The sequence below is a fragment of the Meriones unguiculatus genome, chromosome 1, assembly GCF_030254825.1.
Source record: "Meriones unguiculatus strain TT.TT164.6M chromosome 1, Bangor_MerUng_6.1, whole genome shotgun sequence".
Classification (NCBI taxonomy): domain Eukaryota; kingdom Metazoa; phylum Chordata; class Mammalia; order Rodentia; family Muridae; genus Meriones; species Meriones unguiculatus.
In genome coordinates this window covers 154,664,371-154,684,182 of record NC_083349.1, presented here as the reverse complement: position 1 = coordinate 154,684,182, position 19,812 = coordinate 154,664,371, and the positions used below count along the sequence as shown (strand labels likewise).

Sequence of the window (19,812 nt, the reverse complement as noted above, 5' to 3'; positions counted from 1 at the left end):
ATCTAAAGGTTATACGAACTCTTGGGCTTGCATTGATTCCCATCAGTACTGTTACCAAGAAGAGCATGAAATGTCTTAGCAGGACAAGCCTAGAGTCCCTCAGGACAGTACTCCATTCTGGGAAGTGTTTGTAACTGTTCCACAGTATCTATACACCTGTGGGACATGAAAAGGCTCAAGAAGGTAACGGAGACTGTGCGCCCGGAGAATCACTCTCAAGGGCGGGAGTCTTCCTGTGCTGAACAGGCAGGGCATTAGGAATTCTCCAGGAGTGGTCTTAGCTGGAATGGTATCCTAGAGTACAGACAGGCTTGTTCCCAGGCTGGGCAATGAGCTTGGAGAGGAAGCCTCCAAGTCCTCTGTTCCCTTACCCTGCCTGCTGTCAGCTCCTGGGGTCTGGCCCTTCTTTGACACCTTTCTGTAGCTTAGCACACATCCTCATTTCTATGGGCACATAGTAAATGTTCTCCAGTACAGGGCTGTAGAGGAGTCTGGCTGATTTGTCCTGTAATGTGAGAGTTTCCATATGACCCCCACAGAGCTGAGGATCAAAGACTCTCAGCCAGAACATCTGTTTGATGTCCCTCTACTGGTGGCCCCTACAACCCCAGCTCATCAAAGAGGACTCATGGGGACAGCAGCTATGATCATCAAAGACCATCGCAAGGACACTTAGCTCCCAACCCAGGGAGAGGCAGATCTGGCTAAGGAGTCTGAAATTGTTCAGTTCTGATGGAAACTTCCCTAGGAGAAATCTGTGTGACGTCAGCCAGGTACACATCACCAGTGCCTGGGTTGATGTCTCAACATTTAGCAGGTCAACACGAGGCCTTAGAGTTGAGGACCTTGGCCTAAGGAAGACTGGCCGTATTGTCTGCAGCAGTATGCCTCCTTGCCAGTGTAACGGGCCCACATGTCAGCCATAGAAGCAGGAGGGACTTTGGGGGCTTAGGTGGAGGCCCCCATCACAGGCTTCTGTGCAGGACATCAGGCTTTCCCATCTCGTGCATGATGGACCTGAAGAGCTGATGGAGGCAGTAGCGTCCACTTCCTCATTGCTGAGAAGCTCGCATGAGAGTTTTACTCGCCCCTCTCTTCTCCCATCACTAGATCCCCGTGTGACCCTGCAGTTTCACTGGGCAGTGGTGACATAGCATTCAGGTTGGCCACGGGCCTTTGTACCCTCCTGAGCTACCCCACCAGTCCAACTATGGTTCTCAGTTGTTTGAGTTTAGAATACAAATGCCAACTCCATAAAGAGTTTAATTACATGGGACTTGGCACACGATACAGCAGTATTTCTCATTTCATCAAGCATGCGCACAAGCGCTTATTAAGGGTGTACTGAATAGGTCATTGAATAAACGGAGTCATTTTCTATCTAGAAAGAAAAGGTAAGTTTTCTTACACAAAGAAATGGGGGAAACCGGCTTATCCTTGAAAAGCTCTCCTTCTGCCTTCAGGATTCCTGCTGGGGAAGGAGAATCAGGGACAGGCTTCTGCCCCTCTGCTGCCGACCACATCCACCTCTGCGCTGTCCCCTCCGGCTCCCACCACATCGGCCAGCAGCACCCACGCCAAGACAGGCAGCAAGGACAGCAGCACGCAGACCGACAAGAGCACTGAGCTCTTCTGGCCCAGCATGGCTTCTCTCCCCAGTCGCGGCAGGCTGAGTACCGCCCCTTCCAACAGCCCCATCCTGAAACATCCAACTGCCAAAGGGACCGTGGAGAAACTGGGTATGCGGGCCCCACTTCTACCACGCATGGAAACCCCATGGCTTGAGGGAAGGGTTCTCTACAGCTAAGCTGTAGAGAAATCAGGAAACCCAGTTAACTCCAATGTTTCAGTGGCGGTTGTCACTTCAGACTGTGTTGTTATGGGACTAAAGTGTGTCTGGCTATGCTTAGTTCATTACTACAGAAGAGGAACACTCAGCTCGAGTCACCTGGTAACATGTGTGTTCTACCCTTCCCCAGGGGCTAGGTAGAACAAACACATGATAAGAAGAAGCTTGAGGAAGGGAGGATTTACTGTGACTCATGGTTTGAGGGGACAATCCAGCATGGTAGGGTCAACGTGGCACTGGCTGAAGTATAAGATGCTTGTTCACATCTGGGCAGACAGGAAACAGAGGAGAGCTCAGGTCTTTAGCTGGCTTTCTCCTTTCTTAATTTTTACTCAATCTGGAGCCCTAAGACACACTGTCTTCTCTGGGAGCTGCTCTCCCTCAGTCATTGTGCGCTTTTCACTGAGAGATTCTCATAACCTCCCATGAGTACACCAGGGTGTATGGGATTCTTGAGCAAGCTATGACATTAGAAATAGTTCTATAAGGTACCCCCTGAAGAACAGGTTGCTGATGATTACCCTCTGTTTGGCAGAGAACTCTCCGGGTCACGGGAAGTTGCCAGACCACAGAGGCCGAGTCAGCAGCTTGTTGCACAAGCCTGAGTTCCCGGATGGAGAGATGATGGAAGTGCTCATCTAACCATCATCCTGTGGAGCTTCACACCAGCATGCTGACAGACAAGAGAAGAGGCTGAAAGAAAAGGCCTAGATGGTAGCAACCGCAAAACCAGGACGGGCATGGACCCCTCATAATGTTACCAAAACAGATGGCTCACATGATTGCAGAGGGAGTGAGAGAAGATGCAGCAGAGTTGAGAAGAATAAGGAATGGAATTGCCCATTATAGAGAAATTGTATGTCTTAGGGAAGCTCCATGCTTCCCCCTTTCTTGACTTATACACAGATGAAGAAGAGTTGGGCCTTCCTTGGAATCACCTTGTTTCCTTTGCCTCTTAGCAGGTTTGGTTTAAGAAGAATCTGCTAGAAATCCTAAAAGCCCATCTTGGGTGCGTGTGTGTGTGTGTGTGTGTGTGTGTGTGTGCATACATGTGCACCTGACCTTAGCAGATGCATCCAAAGTAATGGGGAATTCCACAGACAAGTTTTGTTGATACTTGGCTGTTCTGTTTATGGTTTCAGAGAGTGTGAAGCTTTGCTTGTCTGGACTGAGCAAGATGGGAGCATGATGAACTTGGTCCTCATCTACCTTAACTTCTTTGAGGTTATCTCTGTCTCTACTCATTATTTTGTTGTTGTATTTTTTTTTCTTTCTGTTTAATGAGATATAGCAGTTTCTTACGTGCAGGCCTTAGGAGACTGTCATCCTTGCTGTGGTACCCAGTTGGACAGAGCCTCATGCTGGCACCCTGGCTGCTTTCTCTACCTTCGCTTAGCTGAACTGCAGCTGTTAATCTCACGGTGACTAGGGAAACCTGGATGAGGAGCAGGAGTCCATGAGTCACTGACATCACTTCTGCCTTTGATTTGATTCCCACCCACATCCACTCTCTTGCAAGGAGCTCGACAGTTACAGCCCATTGCCCTATCGAGAAGACTTCCCTGTGAACAGGTGCCCCAGGAACCTGATAATGGTTTGCACTGAGCTCTCTAAATAGCATCCAAGATCTCACCAGTATCCTGGGCCACTCTCTTGTATTTGAAGCTCTCAGGTCTGTTCATTGCTCTCCCCTGTCCCATTCTGCCCTGGTTGCTGTTGGCAAGTGCAGTGCACCTTCCCTGATCATTTCTTTTTGTCCTTTCTTTTTCTTTCCTTTTTTCTTTCTTTTTTCTTTCTCTTTCTTTCTTTTTCTTCCTTCCTTCCTTCCTTCTTCCTTCCTTCTTCCTTCCTTCTTCCTTCCATTCTTTCCTTTCCTGTGCACTTGCTCTGTAGCCCATCAGAATGGTAGATACACAGTGTGCTGCCATAACGAGGTCTCATATACTTTACTGTGGGCAGTGGCTTCCTGGAGAGCACAGGAGAAGCTGCCCAGGGTACAGAAGGCTCCTCAGGCGCCTGCACTATCCCCAGCTCAGGATCTGTTTTCCAAGTCCCTCTTCTCATCACTTTTTTTTCTCAAGGGAAAGAAGAAAAGCAGTGTGTCTGGGGTGTTTTGAACCCCTCTTAAATGCAATCCTGAAGATGGCTCTGCCCAGGGAGAGCTGTCCCAGGAGCTGTTCCTAGGGTGAAATTATGGCCTCCCGAGTTGGGGTAGTATGTGGATTATGAGATGGGTAGCCTGGAGAACAGAGGACAGGAGCAGAGAGGAGGGGAGGGGAGAGAGACCAGTGGTGTTGCCCTCTAGGACCCTTGGCCGCCTGACAGGACAGAGGAGCCTGGGGCTGGCCTCCCCAAGCATGACTTGGCAAGGGACACCAGGCTGCACAGCCACCCCTTACATCTTCCTGCCTCATATCTTGCAGCCTGAGAACTGAGCTTGCCCCGTGTGTCCTGTGCACACTGTGGGGAAGTGGAGTGAGAACATGGCATAAGAGATCCTGCCAGTTGAGAAGGGCCTGAAAGATGAAAGCAGGTGAAGGTAGGGACCATTTTTGGATAGGGCATGAGAGCTGAGTTGATCATGACTCAGTCTCTTAAGAGTTTATTATCTCTAATTAATGTTGGGGACAAACCAGAAAGGAAAGTGTATAGAGATGGGGAATTAGTAAGGTCTTCCAGCCCTGTGACCATGTCTGAGCCACCCTAAACTTGGGCTCTCTCCCAGCACAGGGGTAAGGCACTACCCAGTTTACTCAAAGTCTAGTCTGAGTGTTACGTCTAGTCTGAGTGTTCCAGGTACATTGCACACTTGGGCAGAAGGTCTCCTGATCCAGCACTCCTCCTCCCCACACTCCCTGCACTGTCAGTATTTCACTTGTCAGAACAGAAAGGGGACACAGACAGTGACCAGGTCATCAAGTACACATATACTGTAGCTATTGTCCAAGACCCCATGTTGAGAGAGCAGTCTTTCCATCCTCGTAATCCTCTTAAAGCGTACAGGACAAAGGAGCTGCAGGCACTCAGCAGCCGTGGATGTGCTCTGGGGAGTTGACAGGATCTGATCTCATTTGATGCTAAGAACAGCAGCACTGCATAGGTATTTTAGTTCTGACGGTGTGGAAGGCCTAGAAAAAGAACCTCGTAACTGGTCCTTTGAAGTACCAGGGAAAGAAGGCCAGGTTGTCTCTCCTGATTGCTCAGACGAAGGAACGAGCCCCATGATGGGTACAGCCCATCTCCAAGCTTTCACCCCAGATGCTAGGACTTAAAGCAAAGACTCAGAAGAGGGGCCTCAAGCCCAGGCTGCACAGCCTTGAACACGATGAGAACCTAGGAGCTATGCCTGGCTGCTCCGTGGCCCCACTGATGATACTTGTGTGCACACTCAGAGAATCTGCCATACCTCCTGGGGACTGAGAACAGGACTAAGCCCAAACCTTATACAACTGCCAAACTACGCCACTATGCTTTTGTGTTCTGTTAAAGCACAACTACAAAGCAGATGAAAGAAATAATAAAGTCCTTCCTCATAGTGTAGAGGTCTAGTCTTCAGGTCTCCTGGGAGCATTTGGTCCTAGAACTTGAGGGTCTGATCTCAGGATAAAGGGTAAGGCCTTGGCGTTTAGTGATGATTGGCCAACCTCCTGCTTTGCCCTTGGAGTGGCCAGTGTGGTGAAGCCCACGTACCTCCAGGTATCATGTGGGACATGAGAAGGGTTGAGGTCATGTCTCTACCACTGTGGTTTCCGTAAGTAGATTCTTCTATATGTAAGAATTATTCCTGTCTGAGGGTTCATCACGCTAAGCTGCCAAGAAAAACACATTCATTTGCAAAGAACTAAGAATATTTGCTGAACTCCTGGCAGGCATTGTTCCCTGTTTCCCAGAGGCTGGTGACCAGCTCCTGTGGAGTGTTCAGTGAGTCCCCACCATGCCTCAAGGGGGCTTCACTCTTCTACCCCCAGCTTTCCTTAGGGGTGGAGACAAGGAATGGTGGGAGCAGTTTTGTACAGTCCCACAAAGGAGCCCATGCGTGAGTCTTGACCTTTTGTTTTGAGTTGCTCCAAGTGAGTTCTGGCCTCAGAACAGAGGATCCAGCAATTCCTACACTCGGGAAAGAAACTCCGTGTCCCCCACAGAGAGGCAAGACCTGTCTTGTTGACTCTCCTGCGTGGCCTCAGCCAGCTGCACACACTTAACATAGGGCTGAAGCTGCTCCTCCCTGAGACCTGCCGTGAGTCCTAGAGACTTGCATGAACAACCAGCTGAGGCTGATGTCCGAGAGGCAGCGAGGATGACAGTGACACTCATGGGGTTTCCAGGATGGTCACTCGTGTGTAGGCTGCAGAGGGCTGTGCTAAGTGGAAGGGTACGTTCTCCAAACACAAGAATGCCTGCACCGGCGCGAGTGGGGCGTGTTTCTCTTTGTTCTCCGGATGACCTTAACCCCCTCTTAGCAAAGGAGTTTGTGCATGTTGGAAACAAGAGCTGACAAATGTGCTTAAATGGTAAAGCCAGAGAAAGGCCAGCCCCAGTAACTTCCCTAAGCGCTGAGTCAGCCCCAGTCTCGGAGTGTACGTGTTGGCTTTCTTCTATTTTTGTAAATTAATCAGTGTGTTTTAAATGTCTTCAGTTGATGGGAGGATTGTCCAAGGCATTTGCCTGTGGTGTGGCTCCATGGGAGACAGGCTGTGTGATAAGAAACCCAAGAAGCCAGTCATCCAGGGTGCACAGGTCAGCATTCAGTGGCTTTCCTCTGGAATGGGTGAGCACTATTCTTCCCTCTTTTCAGTAGGATGCCCCATTCTTGTTTAGTAATTTAATGGTGTATTATAATGCGTAGATACAACTGCATACATATGAGGTAGCATTTCTTTCCTTAATATCCAGAAAATCCCACTGTTTCCCCATGAGCACTCTCCTTGGGAGGACTACAGTGCTCCCCAAGTAAAATGGTGGTTGACTCCTCTAGCAGAATGGCCTCTGGGGTCTGGCGTGGTCCTCAGATTCCCCTTGAAGTGAGAGGTCATTGTCTTTTGAGAGTGGATTTAAGTTGGGGAAGTATCCCAGATTGTTCACAGCACAAGTGAATGAACTCAGAGGGCGTTAGTCAGAGTAAGAGTCCCAGGACCATCGAGATGACCCAGTAGGAAAGGCACTGTCACCAAGCCAAGACCTGGACACACTAGGTAGGTGAGAAACAACTCCTGCAAGTTGTCCACACACTCACACACATGCATGCATGCACACGCGCGCGCATGCGTGCGCGCGCGCGCGCACACACACACACGCAGGTTTTAGAAGACTATCGAACATGTAGGAAGAGTCATTAGTACCCGTGACCTCTAGGGCCTTTTTTTCAAGCCCAGTTCTCTCGCCAGGCCTCATGTGCGTGCACGCTGTCCCTCTCTCCCCCTCCCCCCCAGTATACCGCAGAACTAAGTCTATATTCATTAGTATGAACACCCAGTAGGTATCCTGTAAAATGGAGATATACTTAAGTGCATGTTATCGTTGTGTGTGCCGTGACTGAGGTGTGTCCTTGTCGTGAGACTTTGCTTCTTTGCCGCCGAGTTAAGACTGCCCTTCCCTCAAGACAGTAAATATACAGCAGTTTCTGGAATCCGCTTCTCAAGTTTTGCCGCCTGTGTTGTGTTTACTTGTGACTTTGCCTGAGTGTCTGTTCTCACATACACACCTGTATTTATTACAAAGCAGAACAGGGACAGGCTTAGCCAGAGTATTTGTATTTGAATGTTTTTCGAGGAGGGACGGTGGAGCCTCCTCCTCAGTGAGGCACTGACAGAATCTGTGTCAAATTCTGTGAACCGGGGCCAACGCGGGTACCAGCTTGAGCCTGACTGAGTGCCCTGGGGCCACTGCCCTCTCCACTGCCTTGTGTGTGTGCGTGCGTGTGGTTGTGTTTGTGGCCCTGTGCTGAGGGCATGTGCCGCTCTTCCCAGCAGACCCTGGTATCCATGTGTAACCTTTGGCATCTCTGTGTTACTGCACTGTATTGTGAGGTGGTGCACAGATCAGAGCAGATGGGTCTGTGCAGATTGGGGAGTCCCCACAGGGAATGTGGATACTGTTGGTCAGCCAAAGATTTTCCTATTCTTTGCTGCTTAAACTTTGTGCCTTAAAATTGTAAATAATAAATGGGTAAAACAACAAGGTGGCTCTTCTTTCCCCTCCTTGTTCCCTTTTTCTCCAGAGGACATAAACAAAGCACAGATGTCTCATCTTGACAGCCTGCACACAGAGGGCCTCTTGGTGCTGCTAGCCTTGCCCCGGTGGTCATCAGCAAACACAGACACAGGGTCTGGAAGGAGGCATTGAGTCATAGCTGCTGGGGTTGGCAGCCCACTCTCCCTTCCCGGAGGATGGATGAGGAGGGAAGAAGTGTGGGAGGCTGGGCTGAGCACATACGAGCATCCTCAGGGTGGAGGCTTGGGATGCTGGCCTGTGACTGGGAAACAGCTCTGCCTCGGCGAGTCATCCAAGCAGCCTGGATGCCAGGGAACAGACCACAGGCAGACGTGCTCTGTGCCCCAGGATGCACAGGGATGGTGGTAGCTGCTTTGTCACAAGTGGATAGCAGTTAGTCTCATAGTAAAGTAGCAAGGAGTCTACATAGTGACTCCTTGAGTAACATAGACCAAAATAAACCCCACGAGTATCCAAACAGCAGGCAAAGACACTTGGGATGACATTGGTGACTGGGAAGCCACTGAGTTATCTCTGGCCATGTCTTCTAGAGTAGAAAGCTGTCTCTTTACCCCAGGTCTCAGCATGGGAGGGGATTCCTAGACATGAGCTCAGAGAGAGGATGAAGGAGGCAGCTCCAGACCTCCCACAAATGTGGTCCCCTTCAGCCCTCATAGTAGTCTAGTCAATGTCCATCTGTCAAGACCGGGAAACAGGCTCAGACAGGAGCAAAATGTCACAGGGCGGGGATTTCAGCTCTGCTCTTCCTGACAGTTGGGAAACTTGCCTACAAAACATATGTGGGCTCTAGAGACAAAGAGCTCAATCCCGTATATGCCTGACCTCTCATCTACCCGGCCTACTACCCAGACAAATCCTCTGTGGGAAACTATTCCTTGGGGGGGGGGGGTGTTAATCTACACGTATTTATTAAGACTCATTCACAAAAGATAGGATAAATGATTATTTAAGGTAGCAGCTACGATTGGTCCAGGTGTTAGACTGTACAGCTTGTTGAAGGAAAACAAGGAGGGTGCACTTAATCTAAAAATGTCATTTCTGAAAGAACGTGATGTAGGAAAAGCACATTAAAAATGCATGTGAACTTCAGCAACAGACGGCAGCCTGTGTCTGTGGTGCAGGTGGGCCGAGGAAAGGTTTCCGAGAAACCAGGAGGCCGGGAGCTGCTGTGCTGGCACGTGGGCAGTGCATCAAGGCACTGGGCGGGGACCTCTCAGAGAATGCTGGGTTCATCCTCTCCAGGACTGTGGAGAGTGAAGCCCAGTACACAAGCCACTGGGCCCTCTACATAAGTCTCTGCACATGTGGATAGGTGGGTATAGACAATGTTGGGGGAAAAGGTTCTCTCCAGAACAACGTTCCTAATTCCAGCATGTTGCTTTGCTTGCTGTGTTATTGTGGACCTAGGCCCCTCCTCAAAACTTGCCCTTCACGGACAGACCCGTTTACACTGAAAAATGTGCTTTGTGTGTGGAAAGAAAAGATGGAGATTACAGAGATAGCTCAGAGGTTAAGAGTGTATCCTGCTCTTCCAGAAGAGCTGATTCAGTTCCCAGCACCCACGCTAGGGGCCTGTAACTCCAGCTCCTGGGAACAGACATTTGAAATATATCATGCCTATTCCAGGAAATGCTGTCTGGGGCTAATGAGCCATCAGGAGTACTTAGAACCAAGGTAGGAAGGACCAGAAACCAAAGGGACTATCAACCCATAAGCAAATAAAAGCTCTCCAGCTCAAGCCATGAAGACCTTAATACCATTCATTATACCATCAAAGCCAAGATAAGGAGAGGAAGAAAGGAGCTTGGTTGGTGGGCCAGAGTAGACTGAAGCTGGAAGGCAAGTAAGAGTGGTGAGTGCTAAACGCTTGAAAAGGATGGATCCATCAGTTGTTCGGAATGGAATCTTCCAGTCAGATTTGGAGCAATTAGTCTTGGCTAGGTCTTTGGGAAATGACTATTTCATTGGAAAGTGCTCTTTTATTCCTGTTCAGATTACCACTAAAAACATTTCAATTTCCATTTCAATGCCCCAGTTGGTTGTGATTAAGTGACACAGAGGAAAACATAGTAAATGCTGAAAATCTTTGTAACATCGTGCCAATGCCGCTTGAGCTCCACAGAACTGCTTCCAGACCACAGCAGTCATCCTTAATGGTCTACAGTTAGGAAGACTGTAATGTGTATCTTCCCACTTAGCGTCCACATTTGCTCTCTGTCACTACTAAAATGCCTGAGAACTCGAAGAAGGAAGCGTTTCTTCTGATGTGTGGTTATGGAGGCTTTGCTTTATAATTATTTGCCACCGTCACTTACAGACCTGTGGCAAAGCAGGACATTCTGGTGGGATGAACATGGTCCAGCAAAGCTGGCACTTCCTGGCAGATAGGAACAGCAAAAGAGAGAACAGAAGGAAGGGGCAAGAACAAAACATTCAAAGGCATGTTCCCAGGAACCTGCTTCTAACTCTGCCCATGTCATAACCGGGGCCCACCTCCAAAAGTATTGTCAGCTGGAACCAAGCCTTCAATGCAGCCTTTGGGTGATATTCCATAGCCAAACTATAACATCCCAGAATAAAAGTTTCCATTCCAAAAGGAAGGGATTGGGGAGGGGGCATTTAGGGCGAGGTGGAACAAGGCAATACTCAAAGCCAGCAATTATTCAGTCTAACTCCATGGCCTCCTGGACCTTCAATATAAAGCTGTTCAAGCAAGCCCGACAAAGCAACCCAGGCTAGCTCCTCTTCAACACTCAAGATGAGACCTGGTGCTTAAGACACTCAGAAAACATCACTGCCCAGAAAATCTTGAACATTTGTATTTCTGCCTGTGTCCTGGAAAGCCCTCTGGTCGTCTTCCCAAATCTAACTTACTCTTTTAAAAGTGTTCAGGTTGCCAAGGTCAAAGCCGATTACTGCTCTTGCATCATGAGCTGAGTCACCTTGAGAAAGTTGTTCCACTTCTCTAAATGTCTCATCCCTAAGATGACACAGATAGACAGCCGAGGCTGTTTTTTCAGGTAATGTGGCCCAGGTACCCAGCAAAGCTCTGACACAGCGAAGGCGCTCTGCTGACTGAGTCAACCCTAATGAGGAAGCTAATGAGGGAAGAGTTGCAGGGCCTGGAACACCACAGGCCCATCACAGACTTTGCCTCGGCTCCAGTCTGCCTCCTGTGCGCTTCTTACACAAGCATCTGCCTGCTGATTTGTCTGGGGGTGGTTCCCTGGATCGGACCCAAAGAAGATGCTCATTAAAAGCTGAGGTGGCGGTGAAATGCCCCAAGCTTCTCACTACATATGTTCAGTGTCTGTGTCATGGAAACTGGAAGACGCCACCGTGGAGAAATTTTTACTTAGAATATTTATGTGAGAAACATGTATTTGTTAGGAAGACAACAAAATGTGGGGCTTTGCTGGGTTAGCTTGAAGTCTGCCGTCTCTGGATAGGCATTTGTTTGCGCTCGGTCTATGATGATGGACTACCTTTTCTCGGCAGAGATCTAAAAGTCTCCCCTGATCTGAGTGACTTCAGATTTTGTAAGGAGTGTTGCATAGCCCTCAGGGCAGATTACGGGCCAGACCCTTTCCTGATAAGAAAATGGGGCCAGCAAGTATCTGGGATTTCCTAGATATGCTCCACCTTGCTAAGGAGATGCTGTTGATAATGGCCAGTGTCTACTCAGTGGAGTTCCCCAAGGCTTAAGGAGTCAAGGTGGGGGTGGGGGGCTCCCTACTGTACAAGGGAAAGTCTCCTGCAAGAAGATATGATTTCGTTCATGTGGCAGCTGACAGGACCTGAAAGACTGTATGGCAAAAGTAGGGCCACTGGGCATCTGTTATGTAGATATGCCGAAGACTGAATAAGGTAGTTGAAATCTCAGAAAGGAAGACAGAGTGTCAGCTCTACGGACACAAGCTGGCAGCTATCCTACACAGAGCGAAGTTTCCTAGAGGAATTTATCCTGAAAGAGGCGCTGATTCTGGCTACTCCGCTGGGACCAAAGTGAAGGTTATCCACACTCAGAACCTACTGAGATGGGTGATGGGCATCTTTTTCTTTTGTTTCTCGATGACTTGTGTTCTTTGTGCTTAGATTCGAAATTCCAAATTTACAATTTCATGTCTAGCGCTTATTCATTGGGGGACGGAATGTTGAGAGTCTCACTTTGTATCCCTGGCTGGGCAGGCCTCACACACACTGAAGATCCTCCTACCCCTGCCTCCACAGGGGTCACAATTACTGTGCCTGGATTCGATTTTTCTTAAGGAAAACAAAACAAACAAACAAACAAAAAAAAAACAAAAAAAACCTGTGTAATTTCTAGTATGTCTAGATTAACAATGAAATGTGATTTTTTCCAACATTTTACAACTGTTTATTTTCAGTTCAAATGTGGAAGATAGCAATTAAATGAACATCTGTCCTGGTGATTCTCGTAGAATCTGCTATGGCAGAGAATCACCTTCCCTGAATCGCAAACCCTGGGTGATAATTTAACTTAACCTTTTCTGCAAATCTCGAATTCTATTCATTCTTGGAAATTGCTGTTTTATTTTTATAAAGCTATCTTTACATTTCTGATGCTGGTGTTACCTAAAAAAAAAAAAAAAGTAGCAACTGTTTTGCATTGTTCAACAATAAAATGTTTTAAACTGCAGAAATGGTGGCTTTGCTTTAGAAATTAGCTATGTATCTCTCGCCAGTGACTCAGCTACTCTTCTCTGTACAGCAGCTGCTCTAACCAAGCTATTTGGAAATCTATTTTAAATTTTTAGTAATGGTGAGGAAGCAGCAAGCCAGGCCTGGCTAATTGTGATCCCCGGGTTCCTCCGTCTCAACACTGCTATTTTCCTGTTCATGCACTGGGGAATAATGGCGTGATGACATGGCAATCCCGAAAATTCCACAGAACCCCAGCTCCATGGATGCAACATGGCCTGGACTGTTCAGCTCCATTCCTACCCAGAAGCCTCTGGCAGCTCTCTCAAAGGCTTGTTTTCCATCTCAGGTCCTAATGGTTGGCCTACAGAACATGATTCAGCTCAGCCCTCATCCAGCCCAATGGCATTCAGTGAGATTGTTCACTCCCTTATATTCACATTTACTTCTTGGAGTTTTTGCTGTTTGTTTTTTTACAAATATTTGCCTTTAGTTATTAGGATTTTGGAACAAAACCTGCTTCTGGGTTGCCTAGCAACTTATGATGGCTTCATGTGTTGATGGCCAGGTGGCCACACCTGGAAGGCGTGGTTACCTTGCCCCTTAAAGGGACAACCCGACACGTGGTCGCCCTCTTGCTCTTGCTCTCTCTTGGTCCTCTCTTCTCTCTTCTCTTGCTCTCTTGGTCCTTTCTCTATCGGGACACCCCCCTCTATTTCTCCCCTTCTTTTTCTCATGTCCTGCTCTCCCTTCCCTCCCTCTCTTCATATCCACCTAATAAACCTTTTGCATAGAAGATCTGTTGTCAGCCTCATCATATATTAACTGGTCCTAACATAAGAACACAAGTTCTAGATACCTTCATGAGGAAACTAGAAATTGGTAACATGTGACCTATCCTTGTATCCAGTTCTATCCTTGGTAGAAGCTGATAATTTAGACCACTTTGGCAATATTGAAGGAAGCCGAGAGTCACGGAGCAGGGGGAGTGGTCTTTCTGCGTGAACCATGCTGATCATTACAAATCATCACAATGAACACAGTGGGAGTCAGAGAGAGGCTCAGCAGATTACCAAGGGATGCTCCAAGTGAGTGACTGGGTATTGTCTAAAAGTAGGCCTGGGTGATTCTCAAAGCTAGCACTTCTATGCTAGCCTCTGCTTCTGAGGTCTTGAGACAAGTATGGAGAACTGTTTCTTATTCACTGTAGCATTCCCTGGCCTCATGGATGGAGGGTGTAACAGGTTGTGGTTACAGAGAGGTTTACTGTGGGAAAGGCAAAACTGCGACAGTGGGAGAGCTTAGGAGAGAGGAGAATACGGAGTGGGGAAGGAGACAGAATCATCAGATGGACAGGCAGAGAGAAGAGAGAGATGGCGGGGTGGATGGCAGGCGGGTCAGATACCAAGCACCTGGCACAGATGAAGACATAGGACACAGGTGATGATGTAAGACATTGTCAACACCTTAAAGGCCCCTGAGGGCAGGAGAGTTGAATTGCTTGCATGAAAACATAGCAGGGTGACCTTGGACCAGCCACTCTTCCCGTCAGGGCATCAGCATCCTAACCTATTAAGTGAGAATGTCAGTCCCTTTCTCATGGCCTTCCCAAGGGGGTGTGGCAAGTCTGTCCATACTTAGTGTAGAGCTGAAAATGAGCACTGGTAATAAACCCTAGCCCTCCTACCCAAGGCTATGCTCACCCAAGATTCCTGAGACAGAAAGTTCCCTTCTTCCCACAGTGCATTTCTGGAAGGTGCTTCCCAGTGTTCCTATTGACACAGGTCTTTCAAGGACCACATCACTTTTGTACTGAGAAAATCTGTTTTCTTCCCTCTTTGACCTTTGCTGGCCTCTCCTCAGTGGGGCCAAACACAAGCCTCCCACCTTTCTGGCACTGTTTGCTTGCTTTTAATCTCAGGTCTTTTCTGAGAGGTTTGGATGCTAGTATTTAAGCAGCCTGCTTCTGGGTTGCCTAGCAACCTATGATGTCATTATGTGTATGTCCCTCCTTCCCGCCCCCCCTCCCCACCAGGCATAGCACCTGGCAGGCATGGTTAAGTTGCTCCTTAAAAGAATCAACCCACCACTCTGTTGCTCTCTTGCCTTCTTGCCCTCTTGCTCTCCTGCTCTCTCCCCTTTCTCTGTTAGAGCACCCCCTCCTCCCCCTATCATGTCTCGCTCTCTCCTTCTCTCTGTCCCTTCATCTCCATCTAATAAATCTCTTTCATATAAAATCTGTGCGCATCATCATTTCATTGGTCCTAACATTGTAGGTGGCTCACAACAAATCACACGGGAACTAAAGAATCTTGACATTTGTGATTTTGAGCCTGTTTTGATTCATCTTTAATAACGCTGAGGATCACTGATATAAAACAACTAAGCCAGAATTGAAACTCCCTAAAATTAGAGCCACTAGGGGCTCCAGGCTATCTGTTCTGCTATGTACATTGTTCGTGCCCTCCCTCTCCCCAAGGCCAGCGGCACCCTGTGGGGCAAAGCTGGCGATACCTGGTTCCCGCCTAAGCTCACAGAGCCCAGCTAAGGCTGTGTTGATGCCAAGGGGGGCTTGAGTGCACTGTTAAGAGCTGATAGATTTCAGACAAGACTGGACACAGACAGCTGACTGACTTCAATGGATTCATTTTTCCTACCGCACTCTTAAGTTGATAGACACATCTTCAAAGTAAAAATCTTTCAAAGAACAAATCCCCACCGGTTCTTCTCTCAACTAAAGGGCCCCCAACACCTATATACCAGAATCTGCATTTTAACCTGACTTGCAAGGAGGCCAGCCAGTCTAGTACTACTGTGTGGATGCAACACTCCCGGAGCAGAGACAGGAGTGTTTTCCACCCCTGCATGTTGCAGAGAGATGGGGTGGCCAACCTTTGTGACACAGTGGCTTTGTGTCCCAGGTGAGGTGCCCCAAACCCAAACCTAGCACCTTTATAGTAAGTGCTGACAAGCTGACTTTTGTTCCGAGGGAGACATTACCTCATCTGTCAAGGTTGGTAGCCATAAACACAGCCTTGAGAAATGGCCCAGGAAAGAGTAGTCAGGGCCTTGCATTCTTGGAGTGTCTAGTGGAAGTGTTAAATCTGAAATCACCACAGAGACCACCACTCACATAGGCAACTGGCAAGAGTGTTTTATTTCAAGAAAACCTTCATGCAGGGGTCAAACCATTAAAAAGGATGGCGACCCTAGACAAAGGTGTGCAGGCCTTTGTATAGGAAACTGGGGGAGTTCTAGCAAGAGTTAGGTAACCTGAAACCTCTTTGGTGGGTGCCCAGGAAGTTAATTCCTCAATCGCTTGAGTCCACCTGGTCAGTGGGCTGCATTCCTGTGCCATGAATGTTTAGCTACAGGATGAGAGAAGGCTGCCCAGCACAGATACCCCACCCTGGGATAAAATATTTCCCATTCTCATGGTTATCTCCAGGCTGTTCCTTGGGTAGGGGATTTTACGATCTTGCTCCTGGAATTGGTGACCTATAGCCCAATTTTTGGGATTGATGACTTTTCTTTTAAAGTCAAGCCTGGTCCTAAAATGGAGACAAAATGGAGTTTAGGCCATCCTCTCAGAAATCTGCTGAGATGCTCAGTAACCAGGAAGAGGTCATTTCTCTCAGCATTCATCCTGATAAGAATGCAGAAGCCATGCCTGGCCTGGCCTTGATGAGAGCAAGCCTTATCTATACTGGGTTGCTATGGGCAACCATGACCACTAAGCTTCTCTCTGCTCCATCTCTGTCCAGATGGAGATGCTCCATCTCTCTGCTCATCTCCAGCCCAGCTCTCCGGATGCACTCTCTGACCTCTGACCTGACAGCCAAGAGCAATATGGCCGCTAAGCTCCCTGAGATCCCGCCAATGTGTATGTTATTTCATTTCCAACAGTGTGTAGTGCTCCAAGTGCTCCATGCACAGATGACGAGACTGAGGTTCAGGAACACGAGAGAACTCCCAGCTGGCGTCCAGCTCAGTGTTGGCTCCTTTTCCTCCTTGGATCTTCCTGGTCAGTATAGGCTGGCTGGTCTAGTTTGGTTTTGGCAAAATTTTCTTTGCCAAGATGAATTCTTCTTTCTTGTCCTGTGACTTCTGGCCTCTGTAGTTTTCTTTCTTTTCTTTTTCTTCCTTCCTTCCTTCCTTCCTTCCTTTCTTTCTTTCTTTCTTTCTTTCTTTCTTTCTTTCTTTCTTTCTTTCTTTTTCTCAGAGGTTCTTAGGGGGCTGTACAAATGTGTCAAAGAGGCTGCCTCTAAACACATTGGGCCCAATCCCAAGCTGCTGACAGCTACTGTTAATTGGAGAAGGGTACTCTTCACTCAAGATACTTGGCTGCCGTTTGCTGGCAAGCCGCACATACACACCTAGAGAGATATTATGCTCATGTCACACTGCGATGTATATAACCTGCTCCACTGTGCATGGTCAGTCTGAGCCACACAGACCTGCTTCTAAATCTGCTCCTACTACTCACTAGCTGAGTGATCTCAGGCAAGTCACTGTGCTCTCCGAGGCTTAGAGCCATTGGAGTGGAGACAATATCTCCTCTCCTTTTATGTCTTCCTCTTTCCTCATGCCCCACAGTCAATCCCGTATCCTACCCCAGATCCCATTATTCACAAGGTTTGGACCAGAAATTAGGAAAGAAATAGTACTCAAATTCAAGGAAAAGATCTCTTCCTGCCGAGAGACACTGGGCTGTTAAAATCAGTGATCGTGCTCCCAGGAGGATGAGTAGCCTTTCTAATGCTGCTGGGCTTCGGTGTTAAAAAAAAAAAAAAAGACTTTTATTCTCCTGAGGTAATTTTCTTCTTGGAGACTTACTGCCTCTGTGCACTAACTTAGGTCTAGTCCAGGAAGCTTCTAGCCTCCATACAATCTAATCTAGGCCTAGAATGTTTTCAGCCTCTGAGACTTACTACTGAATAAGCTCACCCTTTCTTGTTCTTACTGAGCCCTGGTTGGCTAGTTCAACTCTGGCTCAAGAGCCTCTTCAAGGGCTGGAGAGTTGGCTCAGAGGTTAAGATCACTGGCTGTTCTTCCTGAGGTCCAGAGTTCAATTTCCAGCAACCACATGGTGGCTCACAACCATCTATAGTGAGATCTTGTGCCCTCTTTTGGCATGCAGGTGTATATGCAAACAGAACATTGTATAGACAATAAATAAATTTTAAAAACAAACAAACAAACAAACAAACAAAAACCCTCTTCAAGCTGACTGATTCAATCTGGCTTCTCTATTAGCCTCTGACTGAATTGCTCTGCTTGGCCTCATACTAACTTTGGAAATAAGTTCCAATCTTCTGACTCCTCATCTGGCTTGTTCTCTCTTCAATCTCACTCTGTAAAACTCTTCTGGTGAAAAAAAAGACTCTGGCATAGGTTTTATCCCAGAGAGAGAGAGGAGACAAAATGGAGTTTAGGCCATCCTCTCAGAAATCTGCTGAGATGCTCAGTAACCAGGAAGAGGTCATTTCTCTCAGCATTCAACCTGATAAGAATGCAGAAGCCATGCCTGGCCTGGCCTCCTCTCCTCTCTCTCTCTCTCTGCACTGACCTCCCTGTAAAACTGTCTGAATTCCACAAACTGAACTGCCATGAACTTAACTCCATTGCACTGTGTCTCAACTCACTCTCCCCAGAACTGCCTGAACAGCACTGACTAGAACTCAGAGATCTGCAATGCCTCTGTCTCCTGAGTGCTGGGATTAAAAGCATGGACTACAACACCCGGACCTAAGCTTTTCTTTACCTGAAACTTGCTCTATGCCAGGCTGGCCTTGAACTCAGACATCTGCTTTCCCTGTCTCCTTCAATTAAAAGCATGTCTGTATTCCCACGAGAGTATACAGACCTGGAAGGTCTTTGGATGTGATCTTTTGCCGGAGAAGCCATGTTCTGAATTGAAATTTCCTTACACTTAGGGAGAGATAATTGGGCACCTTCTGTATTCTTCCATGTGTTTCTTGTCACAGGTGGAAGCTGGGCTTGTTTGGCATCGATGCTGCTCTTAGTCTTCCCCTGCTTCAGAGACCGAATCCTTCCTCAGGTCTCCCCTTCATTCTTCCTCCCTCCCCTTCACCATGCCTGCTTCGGAAAATGACTGATGAGGCCATTGGAAATTGATGAGTCTTTGGAAATTTTCCTCTAAATAGTTCTAGGGTGAGATTCTGAGTTGAACTAGTTAATGCTGGTCTTGGGAAAGGACTTTTTAGTGTCAAGGCTTGCAGTGAGAGAAAACTAGAATCAGGAAGCCTACCATCAGGAGCATGCCTTCCGGGAGCTTCTGAGATGAGCAACAGTTCTCCTCACTGAAAGAGCTGACCTCCTGCACAAGGCCAGGCTGGCAGACCTGGGCTTTGCTCCTTGCCACTGCATTCCTTCCACCCAGGCCCGGGTGCTCTAGCCAAGGAATTGATGTTTGTAACAGTAGTGTTTGGTTAGGGAGCCTGGAGTCAGAGTCACACTGAAATCTTTCCTAATGACCTGTTAAGGAACCCTTGTGGTTATAGGGATTTGGCCAACTCACCCATCTGAGGAGGCAGCGTTGTGAACTTGGGGGACGTGTGAGGAAAAAAAATATGGATGCGCTCTGAAGCATGAGCAGGTTTATATTCAAGGCACCAACACTGAGCGCGGTTTCTGACGAGTGCTAGGACAAACCTGTGGCCTTGTTTCCCCACAAGGGGTCATCGTCAGAATCCCGGGCTGGCCTGCAAGCCCACCACAGTAAGTGAAGTCTTTCGTCTGGAGATGGGTTGCTCTGCATGCCTTTCAGGAACAGCCCTCATTTGCAAGCACTCAGGAGGCTGGCTTTGAAACCCAAGGAATCCCAGAAGCACTTTCACCCTGTAAGGACTTAATTGATACCTTGTCAATACTTTGAGGACTCCTAGCCAGGAGCTTTTCAGGATGTAAAGTTTACGATATCTGTATTGTGAGGTTTTCCACAATCCTACTTCCTTTCCCGAGCCACACCATGAATAAGTTGAGAAACTTGTTAGGAACATTCCTGTGGCAGCTCTGTGGAATTCACAAGTGGAAAGAGAGAGCAAGGT

General features: G+C 47.9%; 1 protein-coding gene across 9 annotated transcripts in view; it reads left to right on the top strand.

The window, feature by feature from the left end:
• Amotl1 (angiomotin like 1) overlaps nt 1-8,026 on the top strand; it is a 113,447-nt gene extending 105,421 nt beyond the window's left edge. For all 9 annotated transcript variants that reach the window (XM_060369456.1, XM_060369452.1, XM_060369445.1 and 6 more), the window contains 2 exons: nt 1,464-1,739; nt 2,385-8,026. In XM_060369456.1, coding sequence (XP_060225439.1) covers nt 1,464-1,739; nt 2,385-2,491 — 383 coding nt within the window. In that variant the 3' untranslated portion in view covers nt 2,492-8,026. The remainder of the gene's footprint in view (nt 1-1,463; nt 1,740-2,384) is intronic.
• Nucleotides 8,027-19,812: the final 11,786 nt, after the last annotated feature.